At 35.7% G+C, this 17,214-nt stretch overlaps 1 protein-coding gene across 2 annotated transcripts in view; it reads right to left on the bottom strand.

Annotated features, from left to right (window-relative positions):
• The window catches only part of COG5 (component of oligomeric golgi complex 5), a 292,761-nt gene that overhangs the window by 62,316 nt on the left and 213,231 nt on the right, over positions 1–17,214 (bottom strand). For both annotated transcript variants that reach the window (XM_041774079.1, XM_041774078.1), the window contains exons 12-14: positions 15,523–15,727; positions 5,387–5,548; positions 3,362–3,461 (exon numbers count right to left, since the gene is read on the bottom strand). In XM_041774079.1, the coding sequence (XP_041630013.1) occupies positions 3,362–3,461; positions 5,387–5,548; positions 15,523–15,727 (467 nt within the window). The remainder of the gene's footprint in view (positions 1–3,361; positions 3,462–5,386; positions 5,549–15,522; positions 15,728–17,214) is intronic.

The raw sequence follows: 17,214 nt of genomic DNA, 5'->3' as shown, positions 1-17,214 counted from the left end.
GAAAAAGCCCCCTTGCCCCTCTGCCCTGTGAGGTTACAGGGAAAAGACAGCCATCAATGAACTAGTAAAGGGGCTCTCACTAGATACCATTTATCTGCTGATGCCTTGATCTTGGACTTGGCTCCAAGAATTGTGATCTTGGACAGGCTCCAGAATTGTGAGAAATAAATTGATGCTGTTTTTAAGTCACTTAGTTTTTATCATTTAACTTATTATGGACCAAAGCATTTATCCATTAAGACCACAGAAGTTAAATTATAACACATACATAAAATATATCACGCATATATTAAAGTAGATTTAGACCTCTATCATATATTGTAAAATAAATAAGTGAATAAAGAAGTCACAAAAACAGTCTCACTTTTCTTAAATAAAAAACAAAGAAAGATCTATTTGTGTTGAAGTACGATACAGTTTAGTGCTTGGTTTAGAGTAAAATCTGAGGTTTTAAAAATTATTTATTTAAAAGATTTTATTTATTTATTTGAGAGAGAGAGGGCAAGAGAGCACAAACAGGAGGATTCTGGAAAGCTGCTCATACTACATTTTAGGTTCTGTCAAGTCATTTGAAATCATGTCTGTCTTGAAAATTCTAGCTTTCCTTCATCTCACTGCTTGAACATTCCATTAAGGATCTGATTTCTATCACTTATCAACCTTGTGGACTTAAATTTTTCATCCATAAAAAGAACCCTTCATTTCCAGAAATATCATACCATATTTCAAGTCAACATTTCCATTTACAAATAAAGAAGTTATTCTACTTTAAATTCTGTTTCAAGTCTTTCTCCCACAAAGACTTAATACTGGGTATTTTCCTCTAAATGTTTTCAGTGAAATAATTCTAAAAGAACAAGAATATAGCAAGACCAAAGAATAAAACATGTCCAATTTAAAAACATAAAGGAATAACAGATATACTACTATTATCCCAGAATAAGAGATGTATACTAAAATGTTACATAAATCCTTAATCAATAATATATTTTAAAAATAAAGCATATAATGCTTTTTCTACTCTTACTAATGCTTAAGCTCTGTTTAAGCACTAAAATCAAAGTTGAAAATAACTTTCTGGTTAGCTTTCAGCATTGTAGGTTTTGTAAGCCTGAGTAATTTAGGGTCACAAACTATCTGACCACCAGTATCAATTCAATCAAACATCTGTTGATACGTTTTAATTTTGTCAAAGCCTTTACCATTAGTGTCTTAACTGAAGTCACATGTTACCACTACCACTGCCACCTCCTCCAGCAGAAAAGAAAAAAAAAAATATATATATACCCCCACACACACACATACACAAACATATGTGTACATATATATATACACATATATATGTAAAATATATATATATATATATCTTTCAAATAAAATGTAAAATATATTCCTGCCCAGAGGAATGGAAGAGATGCCTTTCTAATCCTTCCATAAATAGGTCAAAAGATCAAGGTCAGTATATATATATATATACTGGCTCTTCCTTATAATGTTGTTCTCAGGTGGGACCATCTAATTTTTTTTTCCTGACATTTTAGAAATTACACTAGATTCTATTGGATATAATACTGAATTTCACTTACAGTAACAAACCATGTTTTTAAAAGCAATGATCATAAAAAAAGCTTCTATTAAAAAAGTTTAAGAGGCAAAATTAGTTATCTAATTACCTATGAAGAGCTTCCATGGTCTCTGTAGGACCAGTTTTCAATAAACAAAAATTTTAAAAGCTAGTTCTAAATTGCTTGTCAAAGCTACAAGAACAACTGAATGGAAAACAGCATATTAACGTGCAAACAAAATCTGGCCATCCACTGGAACTGAAAGAAGCTTCATGATATGACTGTTACCACCAAGGATCATTTTATGCAAATTCTTTCTGTTCAATTTGGTACCAACCTACCCTAAAAATCATTCCAGAACCAACTAGAACTACTAGGATATAGGTAAAGCCAGATTACTTCATTTTATGATGTTTATCTGGGAGCAGTCAGAAAGGCTAAAGTGAAAACATGGCTGGTCACTCCTGTAAAGACAGTAGAGATACTGGCACATTCCTTAAAATTCATCTATCAGCACAGCTGAAAATATACTAAGCCTTATGCTTTGGATTTCAGTTAGCATACACACATACTCGTTAAACATGTGTGCTTAACTTGAAAACATTAATGCATAGAATTAGGACTATGATGCAGTTATTTGCCCATATTTTATTTTATTTATTTATTTATTTTTTAACTTTTTTAAAAATTTTTATTTATTTATGATAGTCACACAGAGAGAGAGAGAGAGAGAGAGAGAGAGAGGCAGAGACACAGGCAGAGGGAGAAGCAGGCTCCATGTAGGAAGCCCGATGTGGGGACTCGATCCCAGGTCTCCAGGATCACACCCCAGGCTGCAGGCGGCGCTAAATCGCTGTGCCATCAAGGCTGCCCTACACATTATTTTAAATACAAATAAAGTAATCTTTCAAATAAAATTATATTAGTGTTTAACTTCCATATTCTAGGATTAAAACCTGTTAAAAGTAAGCCAACATTTTTTTTTAAAGATTTATTTATTTATGATAGACACAGAGAGAGAGAAAGAGAGGCAGAGACACAGGCAGGGGGAGAAGCAGGCTCCATGCCGGGAGCCCGATGTGGGACTTGATCCTAGGACTCCAGGATTGCGCCCTGGGCCAAAGGCAGGCGCTGAACAGCTGAGCCACCCAGGGATCCCCGAAACCAACATTTTTAATCACAATTTTAAGCACTTCACTTCTTCTAGCCATCTTTTAATAGTTCAAGTCAATTTCACAACAGGTATGAATGGTATCTGGGGTGAGTGGTCACACCACAGGGGAATTTTGATCAATCTGAGGTAATTATATTTAAAAATCTATATACATAATGATGCCATAAGGTGGTACAGACATTTTTTTAAGCCTTATGAAATCTTCCTGTATTCTGAAAGTATAACAATGGTGGGAGGGCCATTTTTTAAAATAGATTTAACTTTTTGGGGGGCTCAAATTCATTGGGAAGTTTCAAAATTTCCATAAAGTAAAACCAGTAAATTCATAATCAGTGAATTCAGTATTTATACTTATAGTCAAGTATAATTAGCAATTTTATTTTAATTTTTTAAAGATTTTATTTATTTATTTGACAGAGAGAGGGAGCACACAAGCAGGGGGAGTGGGAGAGGGAGAAGCAGGCTCCCCACCAAGCAGGAAGCCAGATGTGGGACTTGATCCCAGGACCCTGGGATCATGACCTGAGCCAAAGGCAGATGCTTAACCAACTGAGCCACCCATGTACCCCTAATTAGCAATTTTAAACAAAATCAGAAAGTTTACAGAAGCGATATCACTTACAAGCTGCTCCGATTTAACACCGTATAACTGGATGGTCTTTGCCACGTTTCTTGACACAGCTAATGTGAGGTCTGCATCTACAGCAGCTACGTTTAGTTCACTGGAGAAAACAAAAACAGACTTTAATTATTAGCAACATAGTTCATCAACAAAATGAAGAACAACATATAAACTTAAACCCAATAAGCAATGTAGTGATTCTTTTTATAGATCTCACTGATTGCTTCCAAGAATTGGTTGCATTGTCTCTTTTTTTTTCTCTGAAATTAGCATTAGGAAAAAGTGCTTTGAGATGGTTTGGTTAATGACCAGTTTCTCATTAATAAAAGCACGTCATGTGTGGGTCCAGGCTGTGATTAAGAGAGTAAATTGTGTACAGATTTTTAAAGTAGCGCTCTTGTTAATACTGATAAGTGCAATTAGAGACACTGCATATCACAGACATCTGCAAGGAAATGACAGCTTTTGAATGGAAATCATGACCTTGGAAGGACATAGGCTAAAAATATAAATTACACATGATACATAAAGATGCTCAGTAGCATTCTGTAGAAATTATGTCAATCCATGCTATTTTGTAGAGTAGCTTTTTAAATATATCAAAAGTATAACAAAAATTTAATTTGAAATTTTAAAATTTGGAGTCTTGAAGTATTTTTCTGGCATACTTTTTTCAACTTTAACACTGGATTAGTTGGGGCTGCCAAAAAGGAAAATGAAGTATTTTAAAGACCGTGGAAAAAATACTAGGAGTTAAAAACTGGACAAAACCCCGTATTTAGTTATTGACTTTGAAGGAGCAAAATAAATCTTGGCACTTAATAATTTTCTTTATGAAGAAAGTAAAGGACTTTGAAACAACACTAGTGCATACTGTGTGGAATAAAAATGCCCTTTCAGAAATAGTGAGACATAACTTTATTAATGCTCACTTTTAAATTCTACTGAATACTGGTATAACTATGCTTCTTCAAGCTTCATATTGTATTTGATTACAGCACTGCCAAGCTGCCCAGAGGAATGGAAGAGATGCCTCTCTAATCCTTCCATAAACAGGTCAAAAGATCAAACTGAGAAAAAAACAAAAGGTCAAGTTGAATCTAAGACTCTTCTTGTCACTACCATACAGAACAGATAACAGAGATATTACAGTAAAAAAATCTAGAGTCAGGACTTTGGAAGGTCATGATAATTGTGTAAAGACTCAAGATCAGGATGCATAGCAATTTCAGCGCTATATAGGTATGTTTACAGCTGGATATATGCTCACAGACATTATACCTGTGGCTTCTTAGTCCTACTTTACATGGCTCCAAGTCACCATCTTCAAATTTGTATAGTCTAAAACAATCTAGACAGTTCTACACTTTGGTCGTATATTGCCTAACTACTATTTTTGTTTCTTAAAATGTTCACCTACAAATGCACAGACCTACTGTTATGACAACTTGTTAGCTGTGACAGGAAATGAGATAGTCTTAACTTTAAATTAATCTGGGTAACTGTAAATGTCTAAGGCAACAGTATAATTACATTGTCTGCAAGCATTCAGGTGGCACCTCTATGAGGATACCTTACCTTCTGAGAGTTTTAAAAGCTGTCACATTCACTTAGAAAGCTCAAAATAGGTTCAAGTAGGCGAATCAAGATTATAATCCTGTGTATGCCATGAAGCACTTTATGGATTTAAGATAAAAACACTAAGCTCTATGCTTTAACTTCTCAATTTGTAAAATTATTTTTATGATTATTTTACTGTATAATATTATTTACTATGGAATAAAAATTAGGTTTATTTGGTATCCTTGATGAGATACAGAATAATTATAATAAGCTATCTTTCGAATGTACTTAAATGGTTTTATCAATTGGAATCTTAAGTACTTACTGTATGTGCACTGATTCATTGCAAAACTCTTGATTTAACTGCAGGATTAATTACTTGAATTCATTTGAAGCAAATCAAAACAGCACTAACAAATGTGGCAGGCCTTTTACAGCATGCCATTATATAAAAATACATACCTTGCTATAGTTTTAATGATACCTTCAAGTTCATCTGCAGAAGGAGGATTGCGACCACCAGGGGGAAAAACCAAGTTGATAGGATCAAAGAGTCGAGATAAAGATTTTGATAAATAAGCAGCTTCATAGGGTTGCAGTGAGTCTTTCAAAGCCTTTTCTGGGCTGTGGAAACAAAATTTATTAAAACCGAATTCAGATCATACAAAACTAAATGCTCTTGTATTGGGCTATAAATATCTTACTTAAAAACCTATCTTCTAGGGATACCTGGGAGGCTCAGCGGTTGAACATCTGCCTTTGGCTCAGGTCGTGATCCCAGGGTCCTGGGATCGAGTCCCACATCAGGTCCCCAGAAAGGGAATCTGCTTCTCCCTCTGCCTATGTCTCTGCCTTCTCTCTGTGTCTCTCATAAATAAATAAATAAAACCTTAAAAAAAAAAAAAAACCTGTCTTCTATATAAAAACATAACTATATGAACAAAAAGAAGAATTTTGTTTAAAAAGTATACTTCATAACTAAACCTTTACTAAGAACTAAACGTTTTAATTCATACATAAGTCATATGTATAAATACAATATATGCCAGCATTTACCGTAGTCTGTCATTTGAAATGAAAAGAATAACAATGTAAAATCTTAATAATTCGAATGGGGTTATGTCTTTGCTTAGGAAATCCAGTTGTTATATCAAAGTTTCACAAGAAAGCCAAGTATACAGAAATCTGCTCCACTAACTCGACTCATTTCCCACAGAACTCCTGGAGAGGGAGGTGCACAAGGTCCAGGCTTTTATCAGCCTTCCCGTGCCAAACTAACAGAACAGGGACAAAATATAGTGCTTGTGAAAGTGCAACAATCACATAAATCCTCCCAATTGGAGAGGCAGAGACATAGGCAGAGGGAGAAGCAGGCTCCCTGCGGGGAGCCCTATGAGGGACTCAATTCCAGGACCCCAGGATCACACCCTGAGCCAAAGGCAGACGCTCAACCACTGAGCCAACCAGATGCCCCCCAATTGGAGTTCTAAGCTCATTTGTTTCACAACATTCTTCACAAACCAGAACTTAGCCTACTACACACATCTTTCCTTCTTACTCTTCCCATGCCTCCAATTACTTGTATATTCAGTCAGCAGTCCCACTATTGGGTCTTCTATTTTTCCTTTGGCAATTATATCAAATGTCTCTATAACCACCATTTCCATCTGCTTCCTTATTCTTTTTTTTTTTTTTTAAGATTTTATTTATTTACTCATGAGAGACACAGACACACACACACACACACACACACACACACACACAGGCAGAGGGAGAAGCAGGCTCCAGGCAGGGAGCCCGATGCGGGACTCAATCCCGGGACTCCAGATCACACCCTGGGCCAAACGCAGCCACTAAACCGCTGAGCCACCCAGGGATCCCTGCTCTCTTATTCTTATAATTAACTCCATATCTCTCATATCGTCCCTGTTTATAATCCTTCTACCAGCCCTTCCATTGTCTTTTTCTTAAATAAATCCCCCTTCATTCTAAATGTCAACCTTGAAAACATTGGACTTGCTCTATCATATAATTTATGAAACCTGGCTTTCTCCTTTCTCCACCCTTTCTGGTCATCTACAAGCCCTAGAGGTCACAATGCTCTTGGCTTGTACATTATAATTCCATAGTTATCTCTTAACATTTCTCATTCAGTAAGTATTTCCCTCAGCACGTATTTACTGAGAATACTATGTACCAGGCCCTGTTAAGTGCTGGGAAGATGTAGATTACAAGTACTTCACAATGCAATGGAGAAATGAGCAGGTAAAGTGTTAACTATAATGATATCTGTAATAGGTGAAGATAGAACACAATGCAAACAGGGAGGACCTTGCCTAAATCGGCCTGAGGCAACCCTCTATTGAAGACCATGCCATCTATTTAAATGTCTTTGCTATTTTTGCTTCTGTCATTTACTGACCTTAAGAAGCCTCTCCTCTTCTGCAGATATTTCAGTTCTGAGTTGTAAGTACTAACATTCTTCCTGTCTTCAGATCTGTACTAAAGATCCTTGGTGACTACAATGCCAAAACTGATAGCTTTCCTAAAATCCATCCTGTATGAGGAATCTACTTTAATTTTAGCTTTTCTAGGGAGCTCCCCTATTTGAGTCATCATTTTGAACTACTTTACTTTTAAGATCTCCGAGCTTGAAAACCTTTCATACTCCCACTGTCCCTATCTCCTTCACTCCTACAAATACTATTAAGTCTCTACAATTTGCCAGGTAATTCCTAGGTGTGGGAAATATAGTAGTGAAGCCAGTCAATTAAAATTCCCTGTCCTCCTAAAGTTTACTAATGAGAAACTTAAGGTTGCTAATGACAAAGACACACACAAAAAAGAAATACAAATTGTTAACTGTTTTATAAATATGGAATATGAGGGTTGTAAGTCTCAAGAGAAAAATGAAGCAAGCGAGCCTGAGAGAATGTTTTCAGCTAACCTTTCTCTTTCTCTCTCTTGCTCTTTTTCATCCTATTTTGGATAATAAGGGAAGGTTTGCTGAGCAGAACTGAAGGGAAAGAGGGAGCAAAGTGCTAGAGACTTTCAGGATAAGAGCTTTCCAGGCAAAACAGGAAACGCAAAGGCCCTGAGGAGGGACCACATCTGACTTGGTTTGCCACAAACTGTGAGGAGCAGAGCACACAAATGCCAGGAGAGTATTGCAAGATGAAGTCAAAGAGAAAACAGATGGAACATATCATGCCAGGCTTTGTGTGTCAATAAAGGTGCTAGATTTTACTCAAAAGAACTTTCTCTTAGACCTTACTGTGATCAGTGCTATGGAACCCTTTCTGGCTCACCCTCCATCAGTCTACTAGGTCTGTCCTTCTCTATCCATAGTCAACTCTTTCAACTATTAGCATCCTGATTTCTCTAATTCACCTTCCTTTCAAATCTCTAAGAATTGCTTATTTAGATGATCTCTAGATATCTGTTGCTAAGTTACCCACATATTGCAGAGGAAAAAGTAAATTGTATCTATTATACATTTATGCAAAACCCTTAATTTCAAGAGACTCTAAGTGCAAGGTATTAAGTTGAAATTCTACATTTGCAGCCCCTTGCTCGCTATAGACCTTTCTCCTCTATTTTACTCTAAGACCAAACCACTGGCAATGACCTTCATCAACTCAGACTTCTGTGGCTTTTTTCCCCCTCTGTGACTTCATCTACTCTCTGTGATTGTCCTATTATCTCAAAGAAAGAAGCAGCTTTATTCCTTCATCCATATTAAAACTTTTCGAAGAACTGAATCCACTTCTCTTCCCATCCTTTCTTAAAAAACTGCTTTATTGAGAGAATTCATTCAATTCAACCATTTTTAAAAATGTACAATTTAATGGATTTCAGTATAGTCACAGATATGGGCAACCATCACCATGTTGTTTTAGAACATTTTCATCACCTCAAAAAGAAACTTCATATCCTTCAGCTATAAACCCTTTTACTTCTCACTCCATCCCAACCCTGAGCCACTGCTAATACTGATCTAATTTTTATTAGATTTTGCTATTCTAGAGTTTCATATGAATGGGATCAAACAGTATGTGTTTTCTGTGACTGGCTCCATTCACTCAGCATAATGTTTTCAAGGTCTATTTACATTGTAGCAAGTATTGGTACTTCATTCCTTTTTATGGCTAAATAGCATTCCATTGTATGGATAAACCACTGTATTTTACCTATTTGCTAATGGATATTTGGGTTCTTTCTATCTTCTGGCTACTATGAATAATACTGCTACAAACATTTGTTACAAATTTGTGTAAACATTAAAAAAATCTGTTTAATGTTTTGTTCTGTGAGAAAATACATATAACAAAGTTTACCATTTTAGCCATTTTTAAAGTGTACAGTTCAGTGGTATTAAGTATATCCCTTCTTGATTGTGCAACCATTACCACCAACCATCTCCAGAACTTTTTCATCCTCCCATACAGAAACTATATCCATTAAACAATAACTCCTGATTCCACCCTCCCCAAACATGTTTTAACTTGTCTAGGCATATGCCTAGGAGTGGCATTGTTGGGTCATATGCTAACTGGCTTTAATAGTTTAAATAACTACAAAATGATTTCCAAAGACCTGTGTCATTTTAGATTTCTACCAGCAATGTATGAGGGTTCTCATTGCTTCACATCTTTGCCAACGCTTGTTATCTTTTTGATAAAGGCATGCTAGGGGTGTAAAGTGGTAACTCACTGTGATTCTGATTTGCATTTTCCTAGTGGTAAGGATATTTTCATGTGCTTATAGGCCATCTTTCTATGTTCTTTGAAGATATGTCTACTCAGAGCCTTCTTCCATTTTTTAATTGGGTAAATTGTCTATTATTGTTGAATTCAAAGGTCTCTTCCATATTCTACATACAAGTCCGTTGACAGATACAGGAGCTGCAAATATTTTCTCTCAGTCTTGATAGTATCTTTTGAAGTACAAAAGTTTTAATATGTGAAATAGTCCAATATATATTTTTTTTCTTTGGTTGCTCATGCTTTGCAGGTCATAGCTAAGAGTTCTTTGGCAGATCCTAAGTCATCTAGACTTGCCTCTATATTTTCTTCTGTTTTATATTTTTGATCTTACATTTAGTTTTTTTTTTTTAAGATTTTATTTACTCATGAGACACAGAGAGAGAGAGAGAGAGAGAGAGAGAGAAAGAGAGAGAGAGAGGGAGAGGCAGAGACACAGGCAGAGGGAGAAGCAGGTTCCACGCAGGGAGCCCGATGCAGGACTTGATCCCGGGTCTCCAGGATCACATCCTGGGCCGAAGGCAGTGCTAAACCACTGATACATCAGGGCTGCCCTGCATTTAGTTTTTTGATCCACTTTGAGTTATTTTTTTATATATGGTGTGAGGTAAGGCTCCAGCTTTATCCTTTAGAATGAAACTATCCAGTTGTCTTACCATCATTTGTCAAAAAGAGTTTTCTTTCCCCATTGAATGCTCTTAACAAGCTTTTTGAAAAGCAGCTGACCACTGATATATGGCTTTTTTCTGGACTCTCAATTCTTTTTTTAAAAAAAGACTTTAATTATTTATTTGAGGTGGGGGGAGGAGAGAACACACATGAGCACGGGAGGGACAAAGGGAGAGGGGAAGCAGATGCCCCACTGAGTAGGGAGCCTGACTCAGGGCTCCATCCCAGAACCCCAGGATTATGACCTGGGCTGAAGGCAGCCACTTAACTGGCTAAACCACCTAGGCATCCTTGGACTCTCAATTCTATTCCATTGATCAATATGTCTCTCCTTGTGCAAGTGCCATATCATCTTGATTACCATTGCTCCATATTAAGTTTTGCAATTGGGAAGCATGACTCTTACTCTATTTTTTTTTTTTTTCTTGAAAACTGGTTTGGTTATTCTAAGTACCTTGCAATTCCATATAAACTTTAGAATCAGGTTGTTACTTTCTACAGAGAAGTCAGCTGCTATTCTGAGAGCAACCTAGGTGAATCTGTAGATCCGTTTTGGAAATACTGCTATCCTAACAATGTTAAATCTTGTGATCCATGAACATGAAATGTTTTCAATTTATTTAGATCTTCAATTTCTTCTTAAGTATTTTATCTTTGGTGGTATTACTGCTACATATAGCAGCAGGTCTATTAATATTACAAATCCAACAATAAGTTGTTATAATTATCAGTCAACCATCTGTCATTGTTTCCATAGCACATTATAGCTACCTCCTCTATGCTGTTTTGGAAAATTTATACTCACACATTACATTTCTACATGTTATAAGCCCAACAATATATTCTATACATGTTTTATACAACTACACTTTAAATCAGTTAAGACAATAAAGGAGAAAATATGCATTTATAGTATTTTTTATAATTTCTTTACTGGTACTTTTTGTTTATGTGTATTTGAATTACTAACTGAAATTACTTGGTTTTGGTCTGAAGAACCTCCTGTAATATTTTGTGCAAGTTAGGTCTGCTAGCAACAAATTCCCCCAGTTTTTATTTATCTAGGTAAGTCTTTACTTCTCTTCATCACGAACAACAGCTTTACTGGATATAGGATAGTTGGTTCAGTTTCTTTCCTAAAGCACTTTGAGTCCACCATCTTCTAGCCTCCTTTGTTTCTGCTGAGAAGTAAGCCGTAAATCTTTTGGGGTTCCCTTGTAAGTGGGAACTAGTTTTTCTTTGCCTGCTCTGAATATTTTCTCCTTGTCCTTCACTTTGAACACTTTTACTATGATGTGTCTGTTTGTGGTCTTTATCTGTTTATCCTACTTGGAGTTTGTTGAGCGTCCTGGGTGTATATGTTGTTTTTCAATAAATTTGGGAAGTTTTCAGCCATTCTTTCTTTGAATATTTTTTTCTTCTCCTTTCTCTCTCCTCTTACTGTGGCACTCCCATTACATATGTTTAATTGTTAATTACATTTCTCTGAGGCTCTGTTCATTTTTCTTTGTTTTTTCCTATCTGTTCTTAGGCCTACACAAATCTAGTTTCCAGTTGGCTTTTTTAATGCCAGTCAATTCTACTGTTGAGTCCTTCCAGTGATTTTTAAAAATTTTAGTTTACCTAACTATTCAACTCCAGCATTTCTATTTGATTCTTTTTTTATATTGTTCATCTTTTTATTGATATTCTCTTTTGATGCATCATTGTCATCATATAGTCCTTTAATCATGCTTTCCTTTAGTTCTGTGAACATATTCCTAAAGACTAATTTGAAGCCTTAGTCTATTAAACCTGAATGTCCATTCACTCTCTGTGAATAAGCAGTCTCTGTTGCTTGTTTGTTTGTTTGCTTTCCTAGTGTATGGGCCAAACTCTTATTTCTTTGTATGTCTCATTATTTTTGTTAGAAACTGGACATTTCAGATAATATGCTAGATCTCTGTACCTCTAGCCTGTTATTGTTATTTGCTTGTTTAGTGACTAGCTAGATTATTTTAGTGAAGTCTTTTTCTCCCCTGCAGTGTGAAACCTTTGTTAGAGAGGCATAGCTTTGGGTATGCCCACAGTCACCCAGGGAGAACAGTGGGACCTGATAGGGTTCCATTACCCCCTCTTTCTTGGACTACACTCAGCTGCTGCAGATTGCTCTATTGTTTTCAATAGACCATAAATTCCTTTACAAACTAATCCAATCTAATTGTAGCTCCTTTGATAAAATAACTTCTGAGGTCATGTTTGATATTTGTTCTGATCTCCAAGAACTCCTTTCAGTTGTCTTATTCCACAGATCTCTCCTAGGAGCTAGCTGGCCTATAGTATAGTCTGTATCTTCCTTATCATGAATATCCTCCCCATTGCCCTTCACCATAACCTCCAATGCTTCTAAGAATGTCCTCAGCTTTAAGCTTTCCCAGGCTTATTGCAAATGATATCAGTTACTTTCAAGGAAATTAACGGTTAAGGTTTTAACTGCTTGCTTCTTCCCCAAGGAGAATTTTTGTGCCAGAGCTCTGGAACTAAAGGTGGAGAAAATGGCAAGCCTTTCTCTGAGTGACATCTCACTTTAGGAACTTAGTGGTGGGGTGTGGGGCCAGCAGCCTGAGGTCCTCTCAGCTTGCCTTTCTCGGCATGGAAACACTATTTTAAAAGTGGGAAGTTTATTGTATTTTCAGAGAGTACAAAAGATAGAGATTCTACCCCTTGGGTAGGGTTGTGCACAATTAAAGAAGCACCCCACCTCTTGATCTCACTTGCTTGAAACTTAGCCTCAGCTACAGAAATAAGGGCAGGATGAGAACTGCTGAGGTTCTGCTCCTCTTAGGAAGGAAGCCTTCCTGTTGGGAGTTGGCGTAGAGGGGGCCCTTGGCTCTTGACTGCTACAGTCTGAGTGGAGTCTATGCCTTGCTAAGCGGGTAGAAGGAGAAGGAAGGGAGGAAACAGTCTTGGTTCAAAGATCACAACCTCTTACAGAACTGTTACTGAATGTTCATAGATTTTGAGTACATGACTTTTCATTTGTTATTTGCTTTTAGGATCATTTTCAGAGGTTTTGGAAAAAAGAGGCTTTTTCCCTCCAGTTTCACTGGTGAGTAGGTCAGGGGAATACAGTATATTGTCACCCCAATCTTCTCCCATTTTGTCTTTCATCAATTCTAACAATGCTTTTGTACCTACCATTCCATATCTAGGCATGATTTAGATCTCAGGTCAAATTTCACCTTCTCATAGACATCTTCCCTGATCACACTATATAAAGTATGCTATCACATTATCTTATTTTCTTCATAGCAATTACCACTACTGAAAATACAGCATGAATACTAAAAGGTAAAAAAATTGCTAACCTAGTTACTTGTTTCTTGACTATTCTGATTCTTCTAGGGTCTTGTCCCATTCGTTACTTCTTTCTTGCATCTCCTATCTCTTTCTCTCTCCACCAGCTACTTCTATTTATAAACACTGTCCAATCTCCCTATCTTTATTAAAAACAAAACAAAACAAATTTCCTTTAGCTCAGTTAACATGGTCAAATTTATGTTTTCTTCTCTACCTTACTTCTTGAATATTAAAAACCCATTGTATTTGTTTCCTCATTACCTTCATGATTTTTTGGCTTCTTAAGTATATGGATCATACCTCCTCTCCCCCACCAACTACTTACCTGAATTTGACCTCCAGAAGTTGACAATAATATCCCATTAATCAAAACACAGCAGGTTTTTCCTGATTTTTTTCTCTCTCCATTGATTTTACTGCTCTCCCTCCACTCCTTTTTAATTTTAAAGAAAAGCACAAAATGCCAAACAAAAATTCTACCTCCTGGAGACAAATCACTATCACCTTTTGCTGTGCATACTTACAGATCTTTTTAAGGGCAAGAATATGGATTTAAAAAATAGAACTCCTCCCAAAAAAATAAAAAAATAAAAAACAGAACTAAGCCAAAAATAGAATAATTATATTCTATTTTACATACTTAAAAACTTACTAGATCTTTATAGATCAAGAGATGAGTTTAGTTCTCGTGCCTTTCTTTATTAGTTCTTATCTAATCTCCAAGTTTAGCATAAAAGAGTTATGGAAGAGAACAATATAGTTTCAGTCTATCTTCCTAGCCTACTGTCATGCCATTTATTTTGCCATTGAAAACTTCTACATCCTGTATTTCATTAGCTAGAACTTCTTACAATGGTGGATACACTAGGTATTTAGAAAACTAAAAACTGAAAAAGAAATATTTAAATCCAGCTAACATCTTTTTTTACAAGGTAGGTGTTAAGAATTTGCTGTTATCTGAGTCAGCATTGTCACAAGAAACAATTCTAGTTTATTTTTTTTTTTAAAGAGATCTTATTTATTTATTCATGATAGACATAGAGAGAGAGAGAGAGGCAGAGACACAGGCAGAGGGAGAAGCAGGCTCCATACCGGGAGCCCGACGTGGGACTCGATCCCAGGACTCCAGGATCACACCCTGGGCCAAAGGCAGGCGCTAAACTGCTGAGACACCCAGGGATCCCCATGATTCTAGTTTTTAAAGAAAATGTGCAAGCCAATCAATTGATTTGTTGTTCAAAGAGAAATTTGAAAATAATACTTTTTCAATTTAGGAAGAAAGTTGGATGGCTTAAACTTACGAGATGGTATATTGTTTTCCAAAGTTGCACCTAACTATATGGCTACATATACTGTACTTTATGAATAAGCTAAGAGATTTGAGGTTTAATTGTGACTATACTCAGTTTTTTCCTACCACACTGAGAAGCTATCCCAGCATAAGATTAATTTCCTCTATAGTTCCTGAACACACTAGTTACTTTTATGTCATATTTATGCCAGTGGTCTATCAATGATACTATCTGATGTAATGACAGGTATATTACCAATTAAAAGATGGTGATCACATATGCTCATCTCCTAGCTTCTCCTCACCTTATGTGGTGCTATATTTTACATCAGATTCCAGTTAGGAACCAGGCTGCTCAACTAAGGATCACATCTGACTTCTTCATTTAAGTGTTCCAAAGTCTTCTACAGTATACATATAAATCATGATAATTATAAATATATAGAAGATTAACATATTCCCAATTTCTAGTTCATTATAAAAACAGTAACAAAATCCTTATCATGACAACAAATAGGCTTGATTAAGCAACATACTCGTAATCTGGCTTCTTTGGTATGAATATGTCTTGTGTATCATCGTCCATCTGTTGTAGGTCAACATAAAGGTCTGTAGTTCCACTTGCATTAAACTTTCCTTGAATATTTTGGCTGTATTGTTGAAGACGCTTCCATAAGTCATTGTAAAGACGTAGTAATTTAGGGTATTCTCCTTCAAATGCCTGTTTCAAAAACATAGAAGCTGCCAAGCAAAAAAATAACATGGATAAGATAAACAATAAAATAAAATGTAGTAAATAAATTTTCTTTTATATATGATGATGGTAGAAGATACACTCTAATAAGGCTTTTTAAAATAATGCTAGTAAAGGTAATTTTTCTCTTACACTAATCACTGCATTTGATATGTGAATCACATACTTTGAAATCTAATCTATAAGAAAACAGGCAAATCAACAATTAGAACTAAAGATTTCAATTCCTTCTCTCGCAATAACTGATAAATCCAGTACACAGAAAGTCAGTAAGCATATAGAAAACCTAAACAATATCTAAATTCACTTGACATTTATATAATACTTCATCCAAAACAGCAAAGTACACATTTTGAAGTGCAATATGAAGATCAATAATATTTGATGCCATAAAACAGTCTAAATAGATACAAAAACTTTCAAGTTATACAAAGTATTAGAAATCAGTAACAGAAAGAAATCTTTAAAAATCCTGGGTAAGTACCAGAAGTAGAATTGCCAGATCATATAGTTCTATTTTGAATTTTTTTGAGGAATCTCCACAATATTTTCCACAGTGGCTGCACCAATTTACATTCCCATCAACAGTGTAAAAGGGTTCCTTTTTCTCCACATCCTAATCACTTCTTATTTCTTGTCTTTTTGATTCTAGCCATTCTGACAGATGTGAGGTAATAGCTCACTATGGTTTTAATTTGCGTTTCCCTGATGATTAATGATGCTGAGCATCTTTTCACGTACCTGTTGGTATGCCTTCTTTTGGAAAAATGTCTATGCCCATGTTTAATTAGGTGATTTATTATTGTTTTTTGTACTAAGTTGTATGCGTTCTTTATATATATTGGATAGTAACCCCTTATCAGATATATTATTTGCAAACATCCTCTCTCATTCAGACCTTTTTAAAACTCAAAGAAGCCCTATTTAAGATAAACAGATATTAAAATGCAAGTTTTAAATAGAAAATCCAATCAAAGCCTAAAACATTAAGTTTTGAATGGAGAATCAGACTTTAAAAAACAACAACAAAACCACCTGTGGTTATCCCCTTCTGCAAACTATATATCCGTATAATTAGGACAGAATAACTGCTTGCCTATAACTGGCTATGATCAGTAGAAGGTTTCTTAGTTGTTTTTCCATAATATCAGCAACACAAAGTTACAGAATCCACCAACTGGGTATGCATTCTATCCCACAACCATCCCTTTTAGCAGGAATATAAAGCATACATATTCTCCTCCAAACTAACTAGTTCATTTTGAATCCACTTACAATAGGAAGATGACCACCTTTATTATTACCCCACAGAAAAAAATAAAGGTCACCCAAAAAATCCTTCCAACTTCTTACCTTCCACTCCCCCTAAATGTTTCTAGTTTCCAGCTTTCTTCACAGGAACCAAGTACCATTCCATAAAACACACATAACAGTCTGAGAATAACAGTAATAATACTACCATCAATAATAGGAT

Source organism: Vulpes lagopus, chromosome 11, assembly GCF_018345385.1.
Source record: "Vulpes lagopus strain Blue_001 chromosome 11, ASM1834538v1, whole genome shotgun sequence".
Taxonomy (NCBI): Eukaryota; Metazoa; Chordata; class Mammalia; order Carnivora; family Canidae; genus Vulpes; species Vulpes lagopus.
This window is presented reverse-complemented; position numbering and strand designations above follow the sequence as displayed.